The following is a 20,240-nucleotide window of genomic DNA, read 5'->3' as shown; positions in this document are numbered from 1 at the left end:
TCTAGATACTGGATGACCAAAAGAAACCTTGAGTTCCCTCTGTGTAGGAAAATTAACGTTACCATCATGATGAAATCTACATGTTGATTTTCTTACACTGAAAACAAGGTGTTGTGGCTTTCAAGATACATTTTCCTGATCATGAGTAACTTTCCATATTTATAGCTTGGTATGACAAGAATGTAAAAAAACTGTTATTCACTTCAGTCTTTAATCATTGTTGGCTTATGATGTGACAACTTATTACTTTCTACATTAGGTACCTTGCTGTGTATGAATGCCACTGTAGACCCTGATTTGCTACAGTTAGTGCAACATCATGTGAATGAATTGAAGTCTGATGTAGACAAGATGAGTTTTGATATGGAGAGTGAAAGGAAGTCAGTAGAGAAAGCATTGAAGAATTTTGATGAATTAGATGCACGAGTTTCTGGGTTGGAACAAGGTTTTGGGCATCTCCAACATGAGCAGAAATCGCTGAAATCAGATGTTGAAGATGTAAAACTTTTTGTTGAAAGAGTACAAGTACAGAGAAATTGGGGTAATTAGTAGAATGTGATAGATCGGTTTTCAAATGAGTGTCGTAAAACCAAAACCATAGTAATTACTTTAACCAATCAAAAAGGACGGAGACAATACAGTAAACCAATCAAAACTCGAAGTAATTAAACGTAGCCGACACAAAAGGCGGGAAAATGTGCACGCGCGAGCCACAATTGGTTTTGGTTTCACTTCTGATTGGTTGAAAAAGTGGCGCGAAAAATTTGAACCAATCACTGAGTGAAGTAGATGCAAAACCAAAGTAATTCGCTAATTACTTTCGACACTCAATTGAAAACCGCTCTAGAGCAGTTTTCAAATGACTGTCAAAAGTAATTACTTGATCTCACTTCAGTTTATCAACCAATGAGAAGGAAAAGCAGGCACAACTTCCACGCGCGATTTTTCTGCACTTTGAGCAAGTTACATATAATTGCTACAAATTTGGATTGGTTCATTACGCTGTTTGCACCTGCTGTGATTGGTCAAAGTAATTACTTTCAATAATAATAATTGGTATTTGTTTCATGACACTTGGAACGGCTCCAATGATTGTTTTGGCATTGGTATTAGTCGTAGTTGACTCAATGATTTGAAACTTCAAGGGAAATTTTTGAAATGATTCAGGTTATGGGGAGGTTGATCTATTGCCACAGGATGGGAAATAAGACTTAAAAGTGAAAATGAGAAAAAGTTTGGTCTAGAGGTTATCATTTGCCATTCAAACAGTACATTTGAAGTGATTCCTTCTTAATACTAAGTGAAGGAATAAAATGGGATATTTTTTGACAATTTTACGCTTAAAACCCTTACCCTAAAGTATCACTTAATTTCTGGCGTTTGAATTTAAATTACAAAAATCAGTGCTCTAGACCCAATCACCTTAAGGTAGTGGGAAGGGTTTGGGGAGGAATGACAAGTGGCTAAAATTGCCCAGTGGGTAAATTGTTTACATACTCCAGAGACAATAGGGAAATCCCACATTCATATTTATTCATAAGGTATCCAATAGTTAGCTGCATAAATATACAGTAAAGAAGAGAGATACATGTAACAGGGCAAAGATGGATGTCCTTCATTTATTATATTCCCATGATGCAATGGGCACCCTAACATCCTCCTTTGTTTTTTTTAAACTGAGACAGCAAAATCACAAGCTAAAAGTATTTTGTGATCAGGTTAAGTAGGATCACAGTCCTAGGTATCCTTCAGAATTAATAATATATCTAGTAGCATATCTAGTAGTAGGGGAATGAAGTTCCCGGTGTTGTGGCTGTCCTTTGTGAGTGTGTTCTTTCCAGCAAAAGTGGCCGGTTTGGTGTACAGTATGGGGCCCAGTTCTCGGCCACAAAAAACGTAAACGTGTATTTCTTACCTTGGAATAGCCGTAAGGACTTGAAATTTCAAAGACAACTAGCTTCAGCATTCAGTTTACACATGTAAAGCTATCGACTGCTCAACCTGTTTTCACCCGAGTAATAACGAAAATGGGCGCGTCGTTCGTGGGCCCAGTTATCGGCCAGCGCGGCCCAGTTCTTGGCCACAAAAAAGTGCGCTCGATTCCTCAGAATGAACAACGCTTTATCACCAATTTTTGTTGTTTAAGTCACTAATAAGGCTTGTGTTTGATATTTCGACCACAAAGTATCCTTAACGAGCTTTGTTTCATGTTAGAAAAGGAAGTTTTTTGCACACCTAGTTTTTCTCTTAATTGCTCCATGGCAAGCGAGGCTAAAAAAAGAGTTGGGTAGTTCAAAACAGGGTCCGGTTAAGCCAGAACTCATAGTTTTAATTCATATCTACTGCCAGAACAATGCCACTCCATTACACCTTTACTTTTACAAATGATTTGACAAGAAAACTCCATGCAAAACTATGAGCGCTCTTAAGTGTTGTCAACGGCGAGCAAGGTGGCCGAGAATAGGCAAATACGCAAAAGTACCAAGGAAATATTGAGGAGTGAATTTAGGTCAAAGAATAAAATAGGCCAGGAAAAGTTTATATTTAACTGAAAGCTTTATCACTCTACGTTCTTTATGCCAAGAATTGGCTTATTTGGGTCTCCTATACGGGTTAGGGTTAGGGCGCACCGTCGGCTTCCATTGATACCAGCCTCGTAGCTGAAGGAACTACCGACGTCAAATAAAGTTACTTTACCTTTACCTTTGTTAACTCGACAGCAAGAAAACTGCTTCCGAAAGATGCGCTTTATCGATTAAGTGGCCACGGCTTCGACCGTTGGATAACAAACGGAGCCTTGCCGGGGTGGCAGACCGTAGTTTGTCAAAAACATTTTTTTAAAATTCCCCTGGGTCTCCCGACACGACTGTATTCTCTCAGATACCGATAATTAAATTTCACTGGCTTCAATGGGTGCTTACCATTTAGGTAAAAAATCCGGGAATTTCGCTTTGAGGTCAAATGGAAAAGCAGTTTTCCGGAAAATCTTTTGGAAATTGTGTGAAATTGTGGACAACCTCCAGAGGTATTCCCTTTTCTCCGTTTGGAATGGAATCGGGGAATTCCCTTACCATTTGCGAGAATCTTTCCGTTTCCAGGCCCTTTCTCGCAAGATGGAGTAAAATCTGCGGCGGGATGGAATTCCGGGTAGTAAATGGTAAGCGCCATTCTCGTCCGGTTGGTCAATAAATTCGGAAAATCGCCTACCTTTATGGAACGATTATTCAATCCGGATTATTTAGGCTAAATGGTAAGCACCCAGTAAGTCACGGAGGGTCGTGGGTTCAGCTCGGATTTTTCCGAGTTCCCATTCGGCTATGCATAATATCTTTCATGTATTTCAATAAGTCCAGCGACAAAATATTCGTAGCACAATATCCTACGAGAACAAAGTTTATACGCATGTTAGTTCCTTGAAGGCTTGATAAATACAATTTCGATCGCGAACAGCCTACTGCGTACAAAGTCCTATTAACTAATAAAAGCGACATGAATGCGCAAAATTACCATGACTAACAAAGCATTTAGTTATTCTCCTAAGTTTGTACACTTAACAAATTGATGTCAGTTTTTCTTGCGTCTGTCCTGTTATTGATCATGAATTTCGTCATAACATTGTGAAAGTAGTTATCACCTCGTGGATCCGCATTCTACTTTGACAATGTTATGACGAAATTCATTGTCAATAACAGGACAGACGCATGAAAAACTGACATCAATTTGTTTTTTACAATAACAAAAAGGCAGATGGTTTTGTCAAATTAAGTCAAAACACGAGAAGAACGCGATACAATCTGACACGACCAAATTCATAACTTGCCTCGCTCTCTTATTGGCTAATGGAAAAACGAGGACTTTATATTGGTTAAAAAGTGAAAGATCGACGTTTCACAGAATTTTTCATCGATTAAACTCTTCGAAATGCATAAATTATAAATTTATGTGTCTGTCCGCTTATTGACAATAAAAATTAGCCAATGAGCGCGCGAGAATTTTGCAGTCATTGTAAAAATACTGCTTTCATTCTCACTGTGCTTTTTAGCCATCTTTCAACGCTTTGCGGCTTCGTGAATGTGTTTTTGAAGTTTGTCAACACAACGGAGGCGTGACTGTGATTGGACGACTCAGTCAATCATGTGGGGCAATTAAAAAAAATTGTTGTTGACGAACTACGGTCTGCCACCCCGGTAAGGCTCCGTTTGTTATCCAACGGTCGAAGCCGTGGCCACTTAATCGATAAAGCGAATCATGCGGAAGCTGTTTTCTTGCGATCGAGTGAACAAACTACCGCCTGAGGTCGCTCACAGAACTGCTATTGCGTTTATGGTGGGTTGAAATGAAAATTCAATCTCAGGTTCACTCTTTGTCAATTGAGAAACCGAGAAATTGAAAAATGGCTCAAATCGCGTTGGATCTGCAAGAAAACCACACGGGAAGGAAGCGGCCCACAAAAAAGTGCAATAAGGTTAGGCTTTTTAATTGAGAATTTTTTTTCGTATAATTGTCTTCTTAGGCCTTTTATCGGAATTCCCGTACAAATCCTTGCATTTTTGTCCGCCATGCCAGCCTTTCCTTCCCACTGAGCTTGAGGCGCCTGTGGTATATCCGTATTTGACCTATTGAATTTTTATTTTGGGGAAACAATGACCAGTTAATGCTCGTACCTTGTTGCATTTCTTGAAGGTTTATACTAATGTCCTACAACAGAGGCATACTTTGTTGTGACAATTTATGCCCCTTAAGTGTTCTCCAAAAATAATCATTTACATAACGTTTTTGGTATTTTATGTTCATTCCTCTCCTCTTGTCCAAAAAGAGTGGTACTACTTAAAGGTGCTGTTAGACTGTGCAATTTTTCTTACAACTTGTCTCGTAACGCCATTGCGAAACAAGTTGCACGAAACATTGCGCAATGTAACATACCTTGCAACGGGCAAAAAACGTTGCAGAAAGTAAAACTGAGTTCTACTTTCCGCAACGGCTCTGGTAACGTTGCAAAGACATTTTCAAGCTTTGCGTAGCGTAATATCTGTCCTGCAACTCGTGTCGCAACGGTTTGCAGCACCAGCAAAAGAAAGTCATATGATCATGGAAAACGAGACAAGTTGCAGGAAACGTTACTCATTGTAACGCCCGTCAAGTAATGTGTTTTGCAGTGTGATAACTTTCCTGCAAACAAAATTGCAAGAAAAGTTGCTAGAAAAATTGCACTTTGTGACAATTCCAAAGGTTGCTGATCCATCTTTGACACACTCTTCCAACCTCTGATTAGTAAATGTAAACGTTTTACAAGACTATGTTAAAAGAGCAGCTGCTATCTTTTGAGAACCCAAACAAATTTTGGAATATTTACTAGAACATATTTTTGGTGGTAAAGTTTGGAATTCACCAGATGTCTGTGGTAAACAATTATAAAAAACTACTCTCAATATAAAATCAGTGATTTCTCCTCTGCTCTCTTTAACATTTCTACTGTTTTATACTGAACCACTGGCTCGCTTTTCTCTTTGTTTTGTAATATCTGTGATTTTTAGCATTGGTATCTAGTAACCTAATAAGTTTTTACCTTTTACCTAATCAAATTCCATATTTACATGTATCTTGATATTTTTTTCAGTCAATGTTTTACTACTGTAAAGGCTTTTATTTTTTAGCTCATTTCTGGATAGTAGTATATATTTTCTTTGTAATTAATAGTATTAGTAAAATTGCTGTTGTTGTTTTTGTTGTTAACCTAAAGGCAGATTGTGTTGATTATTCTACGATAGATCCTGTACGACCAGAAGCAAGTTGTGCTAATGTTGTGTCAGCAGCTGGCAGAAGCAGCACGCACGGTCATCATGAGCATGGTAATTTATTCAGTGATAAAAATCACTGAAAGTAGGTGTCTCCAACTTGCTTAGGATGAATGAGTTATACCCCCCATTATGGTTTTAAAAATATGTAATGAGTGGGAGGGTTTCATGAAGACTTGTTGAGATAGAGGTGCATTTTTGGGAGCGAATAGTTGGCCTGTTGTCACATCCTCATTGCTATTAATTTATGAAACGCTACTTCCACCAGCAAAAAAATATAGAATCAAGGAGATCTCTGAAAATGTTGGATAAATAGTCGAATGAGAAAGAAAATGGCACTAGGTGTGCTTTTCTCATTGCATAAATTTTGTTTTCTTTATATAGTTCCTTGTAGCATTACGTTTGGTAATGCAAAGGACCCGGCATTACTAATTCTTGTTCATTTTACTCGGTTCATTTTAGAATGAAACTGCCCTTATGAAGATGTAACCAATTATTTTCACAGCAAATAGATGTTCGGTCCCACCATTTTTTCCTTCGTTGTTTGTTTCAGAGATCGCAGATTGTGAATCAGACATCAGATTCTTTGCCAAGCGCCACGATCCAGACACAAGAAATTGGCTGTTTGATGATTTCAACAAGTGGTTCAGTGATCCTGGTGACTCCAGAGCTTATGTTCTCCTGGGTGATGCAGGAGTCGGAAAGAGTGTGATTGCTGGAGCCTTGGCGCAGCGCATGAAGGAGTCTGGGCATCTCGGTGCTGCCTACTTTTGCCGTCACAACGATGGCACAAGAAATGATCCCAGGTATCTTCTGGGGACTGTGGCGAGTCAACTCTGTGAATGTAATAGTCACTACAATAATATTGTGGGTGGGGTAGATAGTGTAAGCACGATGTTACACAATAATAAATTAGGTGTTCAGGAATGTTTTACAAAACTCTTAGAAGAACCATTAGCTAAGTGTACGCATTTGGCAGAGCGAAAATTAGTTATTATTGACGCCCTAGATGAGACAGAGTACGAGTCCAGGGAAGATTTCCTTTTTCTTATAAAGGAACGTTTCCCACGCCTTCCTCAATGGATTTTGTTCTTTATCACCAGTCGGCCTGAGGACACAATACGGGGAAGATTAGAGAGATACAATCCCTGTGTTAGGATTTGCGCAGGCGATAGTGAACAGCATGATATTTATCAGCAACACGAGGGAGATATACGGCAATTTCTCAAGAATGCTGTCGATTTTTCGCTTTTCCCATTCACCGTGGAAGAGATCGCGAGGTCTTGTAATGGATTGTTCTTGCATGCGTTTTACCTCAGTAAGAAACTCAACGATCTCGCAAAAACAGGGAAGATGGATTACACGCTAAGTGACCTCCTTGTTGACGATATTGAAGATTTCTTTCGGGACAATTTTCAACGAGTGTTTAGTAAAGTAGGTAAAGATCTTTACGGGAAATTGATTGGTTGTGTCTTAGCTGCTCCATCTCCACTTCCTGTCTCGTTTATTCCCTTTGTTCTGCAACAAGAAACATCAAGTCTTGATGAGCAGGAAGTTATTGATGCTGTTCTGCAATTTGCTTTGAATCAAACGTCCAATGATACCGTCACCTTTCTACACAAACTGATTCCAACTTGGTTGACGAAAAACGCAAGGAGGAGAGAACATCATCAAAGGACCAGAAGAATGCGAAAAGATTGTCCCCACTTGCTGATAGACAAGAAAAAGAGTGATGAGTACCTGGCAAGACGTTTTGAGGAAGTACTGTCTGGTATAGTGGACGAACCTTCCCCAGCATTGTCATGTATAAATGTGGATGTGCAGGACTATGCTGTTCGCTTTGCCATTCGTTTTTTGTGTCAGTATAGTGACCAGGAATCAGAAGGAATTGTTTTTAGGTGTTTGACAAATTTCCACTTCTTGGAGAAAAGAATGGAAAGTGGTAAAATTGGTATCTACCACCTGCTAAAAGATTTGAAGCTTGCTTCATGCTGCCCCACATTCATGGACTTACACAAGAAGAATATTCTCCATGAGATCTCCAACGCTCTTGAGAGCAATGTTCATATTCTTTTGGAATGGCCTCATCTATTAATCTCCTGTCTTCGAGGTGGATCAAAAGTCTTGCGAGAAATCGGTCTAATTCCGAAACTGTCGAGTCCAAGGTTGGAGTGGAGTACTTTTGACGTGGAAATCACTCATTGTCTTCCAGGCTTCAACGTTTTTGCAACAGCTTCCGATGAAAGGACGGTAGCGGCCTCAAATGGTCGCTCCATTGTTTTTGTTGATGCATATCGTTTAACGATAGAGAGTGGTCCTTTTGAGGTAAGCCAAAGCACAATAAAAAAAATCAAGCATTTGGAGTTCTCGCCTGATTGTAAGTGGGTGTTTTTCGGGAGACTGGACAAATGGTTTTCGGTTGAGCGTAAAAGTGTCGAAGACTTTTCGCAGTTCTCTGGAAATGAAGTCAGTTATGAGTGGTGCACACTCAGTCGTGATGATCAGTACATTGTCGTAGAAGGGACTGGCACTTTCTTGGTATCTTGTGAGTGTGTAGTCGAACTATTGGCTCTTTGGGCCTTACAAGAAATTCACCACAATAGAAGTGAAATAATCTGCTTTCCGTTGCCATCCAATGATCGTGATTTGAGAAGATCAGCCGAACAATGGCGCTTCACTGATTTTCGCGGAGGATCAGTCGAACGATTGCTAGACTATCTTAAAGCACCAGAGTTGTATCAGCCTGCTGAGCCTTTTAAGCGCTTAGTTCCCTGTCATCACGGTACGCCTTTTTGCAAAAAACTCGGAAAATTACTACAGTCAATTCATGATTCATCCTTGACAGCAGTTCGCCAACTGATTGTTGAACTTTATCCTTATATATTTGATTTCCAGGTTTGGAATGTAAAAACTGGAAGACCTTTGTTGTACGATGTCTTTTAGCTCAGTGTTCAGTTAAACGAATTCACTTATTTTTGGCACGTAAGGCACGACAGACCGGTGAAGGGACTTTACGGCATCACCGCTAAAGCCTCTTCTATCAGTAACATAGCTGTGGCAAATGCTGTTCACGCTGTTGCCCTTTCTGAGATGCGCGGGGAGTTGCTGTGCTGTTATTGGGTGACGCGGAGCCTGAAAGGACACCTAGAGGAGAAGGGGGATATTAGGCGACAGGTGGCGTGGCTATCGAGGATACCCTACAATCGGCTGACACGGAGTCTGAAAGGACACCCAGAGGAGGAGGAGAAGGGTATTAGGCCAGAGATGGCATGGCTAGCGAGGATGCGCTTCGATTGGCTGATTTGGAACCTGGAAGGACACCCAGAGGAGGAGAAAGTGCATATTAGGCGAGAGATGGCATGGTTAGCAAGGATGCGCTACGATTGGCTGATTTGGAGCCTGGAAGGACACCCAGAGGAGGAGGAGGAGGACATTAGGCCAGAAATGGCATGGCTAGCGAGGATGCGCGACCATTGGCTGATTTTCAGCCTGCAAAAACACCCAGAGAAGGAGGATGAGGAGAAGGATTTTTGGCTACTGACGTTACGGCGAGAGGGGGTGCGCTACTATTGGCCGATTTGGAGCCTAGAAGGGTACCCAGATGAGAGGAAGAGCGATATAAGGCCAGAGATGGCATGGCTAGCGAGGATTCGCTACAATCGGCTGATGCGGAGCCTGAAAGGACACCCAGAGGAGAAGGAGGATATTAGGCGACAGGTGGTATGGCTAGCGAGGATGTTTTTGGCGTTCTCTCGAAAGAATTCTCATCTTTTTCTGGAAAATGAGTTTCGCGTGAGTTTCATTTGCGTTTCACCGCGACAGAAATGGCTCCTCCTGATCTATCCTGATGAACCTGACATTTTACGTGTGTACTCTGTATCCGAAACAAATGAAGAACAGTATTTTCTTGATGCTGACTGTATCCTGAGAGATCTTGGTGAGCCGTTTGTTTACTTCACATTTACGAATGATGACAGCTACTTCATATATAGCACTTTTTCAGGGTCACTACACGCTTTATGTCTCGAAACAGGTACAGCTTTGCAAAACGTTTCCGGAACAAACCTTTCTTGCTTCAAAGGGGAAAGGCAGGTTGGTTATTCCTTTCAAAGCAAACTCGAGAAAAAAGCAATATATTTGACAAATCTTTTTAGCCCGTTGGTGTTTCTACCGTTATCAAGATCATTCAGTGGCTCAGCAGTATCAAAGTCCACTGCAATGACATTCATTTCGAGTAACAGATTGAAATCTATTAGCTCCGACTCGCTGATTACGAGTTGGCAGGTTTTGAATGAAGGCGTATCACTCACATCTTACGCTTCACTGGAAAGTTCTCGTGCGCTCCAGAACGTTGTGTTTTCTGCTAATGGAAAGTCAATTGCCTTTCGCGATGAAAACAAGGTAAAGTTGGGCAGTGTATCTGCAGAACTCGCAAAGGTCCAGGATTGTTGTACCATATTTGACCAAGCGTCTTCGTCCACGGCTGTAGTCTCTTTCTCCACTAACAGTCAATATCTTCTCGTTTGTATACGGGATGAGTTAAACGTTCAAGATTTCTACGTTTGGGATGTTGAAAAACAAGAGCTGTCAGTTAAATTTAAATTGCCAGGACGGGGCATTTTCGAATGTTTTTGTCTTTCCTCGGACAAAACGAAGGTGATCTTATGTTGCAAATATGAAATTGATATTTGGAAGTATTGCAATGATTTTTGCTGTTTATTGGAAAGAATTGTAGTCGAGATATTTTACAGTTCTGTCAAATTCAGTCAGTGTATTGTTTCTTTGGACAATGAACTGCTAGTTTGCTGCATCGCAAACATAATTATTCTCTACAGCCTTAGGGTTCCTGGCAAAATTTTTGAGTCCAAACGAATTTTTCGTGGTCATCTTGGCAGAATTGAGTCCTGTAAGTTTTTGAAAATAAACCGTTACCTTATTAGTTATGGCATTGATGGCGTAGTTTTCCTGTGGGATTTGGAAAAGACAAAAGCTGTTGGGTTTGCGAAAATAACGCAAAACCAGGAATCCATTGTTGGCATGGCCGTGTCACCCGAGGAGGACAGAGCTGTTTGTTTTACGTCCTGTGGTCGAATATGCGTTATTAAGCTGTGTGACCTGGGATTGTGCCCCTCTTTGAAATTGTTGACGGCACCAACAAAGCACGAAACAAATACTGAGGAACGTCCACAACCTGCAGAAGAAATCGTGTGTACGATTTCAGCTTCATGTACTGAGGATGAAGTGGAATTCAGCAGTTCTGAGTCGGAAGAAGACATGTTGGCTTACTACTTGGAACATGATGATATTGACGAATTTGATTGAACAAACGACACCAAACGTAATGGATATTGTATTTGAAAAATCACGGAAGCATTCTGGACATAACATGCCTCATTCTCCATTTGTTTGTCGACGGCGTTGAAAACAAAGCGCTGAATATTACAGTTTGTTTTATAGTGAGAGAGATGCCTACGCAACGACCACATCGTAAACAATGTGAACAGCACTAAAGTAATAAGTTTATGGGCCGAAACAAGCGCCCATCACATCGGCTCTGAAAGATGGGGTTATATTGATAAACATGAAGGTGGTGGAGTGCCCGTTAGGTAGAAATGAAGATAATTTTTACCTGATCTGATCTGATCTGATCTCACTCAATTCGAAATGTGGTGTACCTTCAACACAATATTAAGAACATTTGGCTTGTCTTTCATATACCGGATCCAAAATAATTAATGTCCATGAAACGAAAGAACAAAGCGAACATAACAATGCCTGATTAGCATGGCCTATTTGGAACAACAATGGTTCTTTTGTCCTCCGCCATTTTAGTCCGGTATATGAACGTCTACCTGAACATTTACATGGAGGACAGCATTTTTGCTTGACATATTTTTGCTCCTCCACTCGTGTTATCAAAACAAATTAAAAAATAAGAGAGCTGTACTTCAGTAAAGCGGAAACTGAAAGCGATTGACAGAAATGTGCCGGTTTATGGGAATCAGGTTTGGTCACCTCTGGACTCGAACTCTGAAACTGCTTCTGAATCAGCAGTAGGTGACGGTCTTGGTGCATATTTTTACACTGTGAAACAATTGATGGCGTGTCGTATAAAGATTGACAGGAAATGTTCCGCGACAAAAATTTAGTTGTACAGTGATTTTTGTCACTTTGTTAATGTGACCACTCAGTGTTACTCACTGAAGTTAACTATTACCATCAAGTTTGAGTTAACACTGAATTTCTTTCAAAAGTGAAGGGACGTTGGTTACCAGCTGTACCCTCACGTAAAGATATGGAAAAGACAATAACGGTGTTGGTTAAACTTGTGAGATAAAAAAGTGCGAGTAGGGTCATTCGACTGCTGACGATCCCTTTCCCAGCGATTGTGGAGACAGAAAGCTATGTGTTGAGAAGGGGTGGGGGGGGGGGGGGGGGAGAGGGTGGATAGTACCAAAAGCGGAAGTAAAATTGGCAAAGGGTGAGGTCTGTCCTTTATATTATTCTCTCACAAGTTTGGCCACCTTGACAATCCAGAAAAGGATCTTTAGCTTTCTCCTATACTGTAGGACACTTAAATAATTAATTTTGAATTCTTATTCATAGCTTTAGTAATTTAGGATTTTAGACAAGTGACTTCTCTGATCACACTTCTATGAAGTGATGTATAAATATAGGGGCACCTTTCTGTGTCGAACCAGCTCACATTACGTTCACGAGACTCTGATTTTTTAAAATTATTGATTAATAGTTCAGTGGGTATATAGTTCTAACATAAACCTTACAGTTAAGAGATTTTTGAGATATGCTGTTTAGAAAAAAGGTTTAAAAGGTACTAAATGATTCGGGGTTTATCACTGTCTGTTAGGTAGAGGGCGCACAAGAGTTTTTTTTTTCTACCCTAGAGTATGTTAAGAGTGCTATATCAACAAGCAAGAGATTAATACCGAGAAAGGAAGTTTTGGGCCATATGCATCCCAAGGGCCAATAGCCATCGCCTTCGTTTGGTTGTCTACCTAGAGTACATCAGTCAAGGTTTTATGTTGATAAATCCCTCCTATCAGGAATTTTTACAGATCCATCTCTCATGCATGGTCAATCTTTCATCCAAGTTTTAAATACCTGCATGTGAATATTACCACTTCCATGCAGGTAGTAGCATAAACAAATAATAACCTGACTTGCTCTTGCCGAAATTTGGCGTTTATACTACTACCTGAGAAATTTCTACAATTTGACTGGCTGAGAGCAGAGGTATTTCATCTTAATTTGAAATACCTACATGTGAAAATTACAGTTACTAGGGTAACCAAAATCACGAAATAATCTCGTCGCGTGAGGTACGAAAAAATGGCGGAAAGAATACTAAGAAAAGTGCATCGACCTGGCTCAATGTCTGGACCAGCTGGGCCGAAAACAAGAACTTTGAAACCAATTTGCTCGCCTACGAAGCGAAACAACTCAACGAAAAGTTGGAAAAGTTCATCGCGTTGCATGAATTTCTCAGGTTGTAGTATAAACAAATAATAGCATGATTTGTGTGTGATACTTGGCTTAAATACCACTCCTGATATTTCGAAATTGTATCAATGTTCACAAATTTCGAAACGTCTCGTGTAGTATTTATGCCACCACAAATCAGCTGCCTGTTTCTAGTTCTGCTGCGCCTAAGGCCCGGTTCAGACGCCGTACTTCACATGAGCCGAATCGAATTCGAATTTAGACCGACCCAAATTAATTAATCCTGGCTCAATTGATTCAGACGGCGAACTTAATTGCGCCGATTCACAGAAACATACTATGACTGCAGAAAATTGCAAAGTTGTAATAATTTCTGCATTTTATTCGGCTCATGTGAAGTACGGCGTCTGGATCAAAGCCGTTCCACAGCCGTAATTCCCCGCTAAGCCAGGCGGGAAAAATTGCTAAGCCGATCCAAATTAGACCGGTCGTTCTGAATTGATTCAGACGCCGTGTTAATTCAATGAATTCGATTCGGCTCATGTGAAGTACGGCGTCTGAACCGGGCCTTAGTGGTTTTAAGGTCCTGGCCAATGAACTAATTGATTCAAATCAATAAACTTTTAGAAATCCGCATATGCAGGAGACGGTCCTGCTTTTCACAAGCCCAAGCGCAACCCAGAACAAGGCAAAAGATGGAAAAGTGATTATAAATGCTAAAGGCACAGTAGCTACAATAATAATAGTAGCAATCTTTTAAAAGCAAGCCAATTTGAAATTCTCAAGACTGAGTGCCAGGGCAAATTCGATTGTTTAGTTTTTGAAATATTATTTATTAGAAAACTCAAGTCTTCTCTTTCATACACAAGTAGATTCCACTCGTGCTAAGCTTTTTGTTCAACTTGTAGTATTATTTTTGCTATTGTGCCTTTAGTGTTAACAATTAATTTCAAATTTTCACGTAAAGATTTGTTTCTTGGTCGTAAATGATGGTTTGAATTTTATCACTTACGATTTTGCGCATGTTAAGTCCGTGTTTAATGCATTGAATTGGTCTCGCCGAGAATACGATTGGCTTTCATTCCGGACAGCCACGTGCATGTCTTGTGATTTCATGCGAATCTAACTCTTGCATCTCTTGCTGAATCCTCATGCAGGTCATTGCATTCAAAACGATTCCAAAACAGGTTCAGTTACATTTTTGGGTATCAGTTTTCAGAATTTCCTAATTTTTACATTTAAGTAAGTTCTTATAGAAGAATTAAAGAGTTATCACCACCTAAGAAAAAGAATTGTAGAAACTGGGTAGGTTTTGTAGAATGTGTTAGATATATAGTATTACGAATAAGAAGTTATTTTAATACTATTCGCGGGATGCGGATGGTTTTGTTGTATTTGCTATCTCATTTCTAAGTATTATCCGTAAACAAAGAGACACATCTCGGACTTCCCGCTTACAAGTTAAGCTATTGCTTGGGAGAATAGATACTTCAGGCTTAGATAAAACTATGTTCAAATAATACCTTTTCAGACCGAAGAAAAATTGAAACGTCGGATGAAACTGTTACAAATTATTTTAGGTGCATAGTAAGTGGTGCTGTTTCAAGCCGAGTGGGGTACAACCATAACCAAGTTAGTCAAAGCACACGCAGAAAATCAAATGACCCGTGCTTTACATACGGCCAGTACTAGTGCGTAGTGCAGGAAAACCCTGCGTGTTGAGTTACAGCCGGGTTTCTTTCACCAAGGGCTGATTTTCACTAGCATATAAGCACAGGCATTATCTTCAAACTGCGAATAGTCGCGAACCTTGTTACCTTATTTAGTTAGATCTTCGTAAGATTAACGACAGATCATTAGCATCGCATTTACGGCAAACATCGGGCTAAAACTAGAGATAAACAAAAAAATCAAGAATCTTGTTAAGTTTACTCTCATTTCTTGCCTCTTATCTGCAGATATCAGGCAACTTCTCAATGGAGAAAGACGACTATTAAAGGATCGGACAAGAAAAATTTCCAGCTTTCATTAAAGAAAAAAAAAACAGCAGCCTAGCTGCCGTTTCCCGTTTCACGTAAACGCAATGCTAACTGTCCTTTTATGTCTGCTAATGTAGGCCTGTGTGTAAGACGAAAGCAGCGGGGAGCTCGAGATTTATGTGAACGGCACACATCAGGATACTGCTTGTCATGAAGGAATGATAATTCTCATTTTCACTTGTCCTCTCAGGAGAACTGAGTTGCTGGATATCATATGACAACAAGCAAGAAATGAACTACAATCAAAGAAGTTTCTTTGATTTCTGGCAAAACTCTTCAACGTTTTCAGTGCCTGACGTTTCCCGTTTTTCGGAAAAGCGATGTTGCCGGAATCTCTCTAGTTAATCGATTGCCAATCATTATCAGCCACTCTCTATGGCAATTAGATTTTGCTAGAAAGTATAGATCGCCAACCGGCGTGAAACTCAGAGTAGCAACAGCTGATCTTTGCCTTGTGTGTTTACTTGTATTTACTGAGGTTACACAAGGGCATGGCCCTTTAGTTGTATGAAACATATTAAAATAAAATTTTGAAAGCAGAAGTTTTACAGGACCTATTTGGTGTTAGTGTACATTTGATAGCCAGCGCAAATCCCTTCAGTAATTGGCCCCGCAGGCCAAATCCGAGGAGGCAACCTAGAAGTCCCCGCGTAAAAAGGGTAAATGTATAAATATTATTGGTAGGTATTGCAGGGGGAATCAATCTCGATTTGCTCAACCGGGCGCGTAAGGTGGTATCGGTATTGCTTAAACGGGCGCTCAAGTGCTATTGGTATTGTTCTTCACGACCGAGGTGTTTTAGGAGTCACGAAGTAGAAATTCGCAAAGAGAACCAAAGTGCTGTTCGGGTTAGCGACTGAAAAATCAAACGTGGAGGCATATCTAGCTTTGAAGCAGGTGTGATGCAAATCGAGTTGCCTGGCTCAGGAATTGATTATCAGAAACAGAGGCGACCATTTGTCAGACGCCAATCGGAAACAGGGGCGACATGTTCAGCATAACTTTAAAGGTATCAAAACGGCCTTTCGTAATATCTTAGGCGGGGGTAGTTGTAGTGAAAACTATTACTAGTAATATTCAGTTAGGGCCTGTTTACATGGAGGTGGGGGACCCCGGGGGTATATGAGGTACCCCGTCTCGGTGGGGTAATCAATCTCTCCATACAATTTCTCTTGTATGATGCTGAAGGTTTGGTACCCCGTTTGACTGGGGTGATTTATCTTTAGATTGAACATTCCGCCAAAGCATTTGGAAACCTCAGCCCAGCCCCGTGGGGCTATAAAATATTGCATGTGAAGGCTTGCTTTATTTGACCACGGGTAGGCGGGGTACCTCACCTACCTGGGGTCCCTCACCTCCATGTGAACAGGCCCTTACACACTGAGTGACCCTTGGGAATTCCATCGACAAGAACTGTTATAGCAGCGGCAACCCCACAAGAAAATATCGCTGGCGAGGCTCTTGTGAAACTGTCGAAAGCCACAGTTACTTCTTCGCGTAACGCTAAGGTGAAGAGAATTCGGTTGCTGATACGTACAAGGACTTAACGAACTTATCAAGACAGTTTTTAGCAGCTGCAAAGTCGTATTTTTGCCAAACGTTGATGTACTGAGCGAACAACGAGATGACGCTTAATTTCTCCGGCGATTGAGGTCGTTTGTATTGCTCCCAATTTCTCATCTACATTTATCGCTGAACAACTTACTTTGTATTGTAAACTTCATCCTCTTTGAATTCTCGCGAAACTCCACCATTTTGGAGGCGGGAGAGAGGCATGTGACGCTGACTGGCGGAAATGCAGCTGTTTTCAAACTTTTGGAATTCCTCGGCTGAGATTGGCGCACGAAATCTTCGGTTTCCGAGAAACAACCAAGACTCCTGATAATACAAACGAGTGGGACTCAAAAGTAGTAAACCAAGTCCAACAACATTTGCGTCCATATCCGTCTCTTCTGTTTCAAAGATTGACGTGTAAATAAGGTATCCCTTCACTATAATCAAAAATCTGCTTGGAGCGGTTTTGATCCTATTCCTTCCATTCCTAAACAACAATAAATGATCTGGTCACATGCAGCTACGCAAGGCCAGTGGAGTTGCAACGACCAAAAGTTAGTACTTACGGCCTTCGCTTAATTCACTATGACATTCCTCCGAATTTGCAGTAAGCTTTCAAATTGACTGGGTTAGGAATATCTCGGTCTCCTTCCAAGCAGCTTTCCGGCAAAATTATTCCAAACTACAATTACTTGACTATCACAAATGACTGTGAAAGCAATATACAAATTGATACCTGCCTTGACAAACAGCTTTTGATGGCGTTTTTCACATGTACATGGGTCACCAACTGGCAACTGTTAGGTTCAAAACGGGATGTATCGTTCACCATCACAGAAAAAAGGACAGGTCCCAGCACTGTACCCTGTGGAACCCCGCGATTGATGTCTAAGAATTCAGTTATATTATCATCTACTGCAACCCTTTGTTTTCTATTACTTAGCAAATCTGTTAACCAGTTTATAACATATGGGTTGATTTCAAGATCTTTAACCTTATTGCAGACAATTCAATGTGAAACAGTGTCGAATGATTTAGTAAAGTCAACTGAGAAAACTCTAACACCGTTAGATTTCTTATCCAAGGAGTTCAACCAGTAATGCTGACATTTGATCAACGCCAAGGTACTGTTACAGTTCTTTTTGTAGGCAAACGTTGGTTGATTTTGTTATATCTCCTGAATATTAATGTACCTGTACGCCGTTCGCTATGTTGCCTACTAAAGTTAGTCAAGAGCTCATCAAGGGGAACCTCTATTTCCCATACTTTGGCTAGGAGTCAACCCTTCCCCGAGTACATTTATTTGTAGAACGCCTCCCTTGGGAGATTCAGCAAGCCTACTGTTGTTAAAGCCAATCGCAACAAAGCTATCTCATTGCCAAGTTTGAGATTACACTGAGCGTACACTTTTCGATCCTACTTCTCACGCTTTTACCCCAATACACTACACAGTTTTACAAAACGACCGACACATATAAGTTTCCATATAGGGTCCCAAGATATACGAGATAAGACCGAATATGTAAATAAGGGCTCAATAAAAAAAATTAAAAGTTTAATAATTAAGAAATATTCACCTCGGTGGAGGCAAATTAAAGGTGGATAGAATGTCCTTCCCGGCAACCGAAGTGAAACGGAAAGGCAAATTTACCCCCGAGTCAGCCTCAGCCGTACTAATTCGATACGAATACTTGTTATCGAACAACTATTATTATCGCCAAGTCCCAATGTGAGGGTGGGTCGTTTGTTTTATGGAATAGTTTAAAGCAGCGTGTTGCTGTGTAATCATGTGTTTGGAATTTAAAAAGTTATCACTCGGCAGGGGTAATGCTCCGTTTAAGGGCATTTGTTGTTGGTTTTTTTTTTGTTAGTCGTGTAAGAGATCGATACTAACAGTTCGCCACCGTGTTATTTGACTCCCGCTCCCACTAAAACCCTAACAGTTCTCTCGAGTCCTTTGGAGCATCCTCCCAGTACAAGTAGGATTATGTTGTGCTGGTCTATGCGGTATCCTTTGAACTGTTGTCTTAGTTCCAGCCGCAGGGGAGTTTAGTTCTCTGTCTTATCCTGGTCTTTCGTAGCTGATATAGATTCGTGGATTGAGCATCTGCTCGTACAGCTCATAGGTACCGTAAATCACATGTGTTGGATAGGACGTCAGGCAATCAGCTTCCCTTGCCAACTCTGACTTAGCACGTCCTCCTTCAGCTTTTCTTGCTGAACTCGTTTCAACTGCTGTTTCATCCTTGTACCTGGGATCTCATGTCCATCCTCAGTACAGCATGTAGGGTTAGGGTGCACCAAATTTAGCTTTATTCCAAACTCTTCCCCATACTTCAAAGCCTCCTTGACAATAGAACAATGTCCTAGCTTTACTGAGCGGTCTTCAAACTGGCGCACCAGCACCATGATTGGATCCTCGTTCTTGAACAGGTCGAGTGCACCTTTGATCTTAATCGCCTTGTACACTCGGCTTTGACGGATCGTAGGCCTCATCCCTTACAAGATGACATTTGAGGCCAGTGGGTGCCTTCCTCCTTGCTCTACCACGATCTTGCGCATCTCACAATCAATACGTTGAAGTTCTGTGAAGGAAAGGTGTTTTGTCCACATCAAGTAAGTTTAGGCAGGTAAGGCGTACCGATTGGAGGCTACGATGCGATTGAAATCATAGAGTGGACTGGACCATATGATGGACATTCTGTTCAGGTACACCTCGGCGGCGAGTTTAAAAGCTATCTGATCTTTTTTGTCTTTCCAACACGCCCAGAAACGTATACTGAGCTCCCTCTTCTGGACACTTGATCACTGATGCCTCGTCGAATGTTAAGCTCTCGGCGTCCTCTATCTTCACTCCTCTCTTGATGTGTACAACAGAGCACTTCTTCGGATTTAAGCTTAGGTGCGGAGGCAGCAAAGATCTTAAGATCTTCGATGCACAACAAATGCGTCACTTTGGTATCAATCGGCTTTGAGAGTCTATATCCTTCATTTGCCTTGAGTTTCCAAGAGATGGGATTCAAGCAGATGGTAAATCGGCGCGGACATAAAGAATTCCCCTGAGGCAGTCCTCTTCTAAATTGGATAGCCTCCGACATCTCCATCCCCAGTTTAGTTCTTATAACATACCTGGTGTTCCAGGGCTTAGAGAGCTTGGTAACCACTCCTGCTAGCCATCTTGCGAATCGATGTATCGACATCATCTCACTCAACCACTCGTGTAATTCCTCTGCTCCGCCTCTATCAGTCCGTACACATCCAGGTGCTGATCCATGTAGGTCTTAAAAAACAAGCGGTGAACCATTTATAAACTGTATTCAGACATGTTATTGGTCTTTGGTTATCGCTGGATACCACTCCTGGTTTGGGGATCAGTGTAGTCTTTCCTCCA

The 20,240-nt window shown here is 41.0% G+C and overlaps 3 protein-coding genes across 4 annotated transcripts in view; all 3 read left to right on the top strand.

The window, feature by feature from the left end:
* The window catches only part of LOC137999357 (uncharacterized), a 194,280-nt gene that overhangs the window by 16,979 nt on the left and 157,061 nt on the right, over positions 1 to 20,240 (top strand). For both annotated transcript variants that reach the window (XM_068845514.1, XM_068845433.1), the window contains exon 4: positions 260 to 541. In XM_068845514.1, the coding sequence (XP_068701615.1) occupies positions 260 to 541 (282 nt within the window). The remainder of the gene's footprint in view (positions 1 to 259; positions 542 to 20,240) is intronic.
* On the top strand, positions 4,249 to 8,886 carry LOC137981499 (uncharacterized). Its single transcript, XM_068828601.1, has 3 exons — positions 4,249 to 4,326; positions 5,741 to 5,849; positions 6,349 to 8,886. Exons 1-3 carry the CDS (start codon positions 4,249 to 4,251, stop codon positions 8,736 to 8,738), a joined length of 2,577 nt encoding a protein of 858 aa, XP_068684702.1. The 3' UTR covers positions 8,739 to 8,886.
* LOC138000477 (uncharacterized) lies at positions 8,755 to 12,210 on the top strand. The gene has a single exon (XM_068846964.1). The coding sequence runs from the start codon at positions 8,886 to 8,888 to the stop codon at positions 11,115 to 11,117; it is 2,232 nt and encodes a 743-aa protein (XP_068703065.1). The 5' UTR covers positions 8,755 to 8,885; the 3' UTR covers positions 11,118 to 12,210.

The sequence above is a fragment of the Montipora foliosa genome, chromosome 1 (genome assembly GCF_036669935.1).
Source record: "Montipora foliosa isolate CH-2021 chromosome 1, ASM3666993v2, whole genome shotgun sequence".
NCBI classification, from domain to species: Eukaryota; Metazoa; Cnidaria; class Anthozoa; order Scleractinia; family Acroporidae; genus Montipora; species Montipora foliosa.
This window is presented reverse-complemented; position numbering and strand designations above follow the sequence as displayed.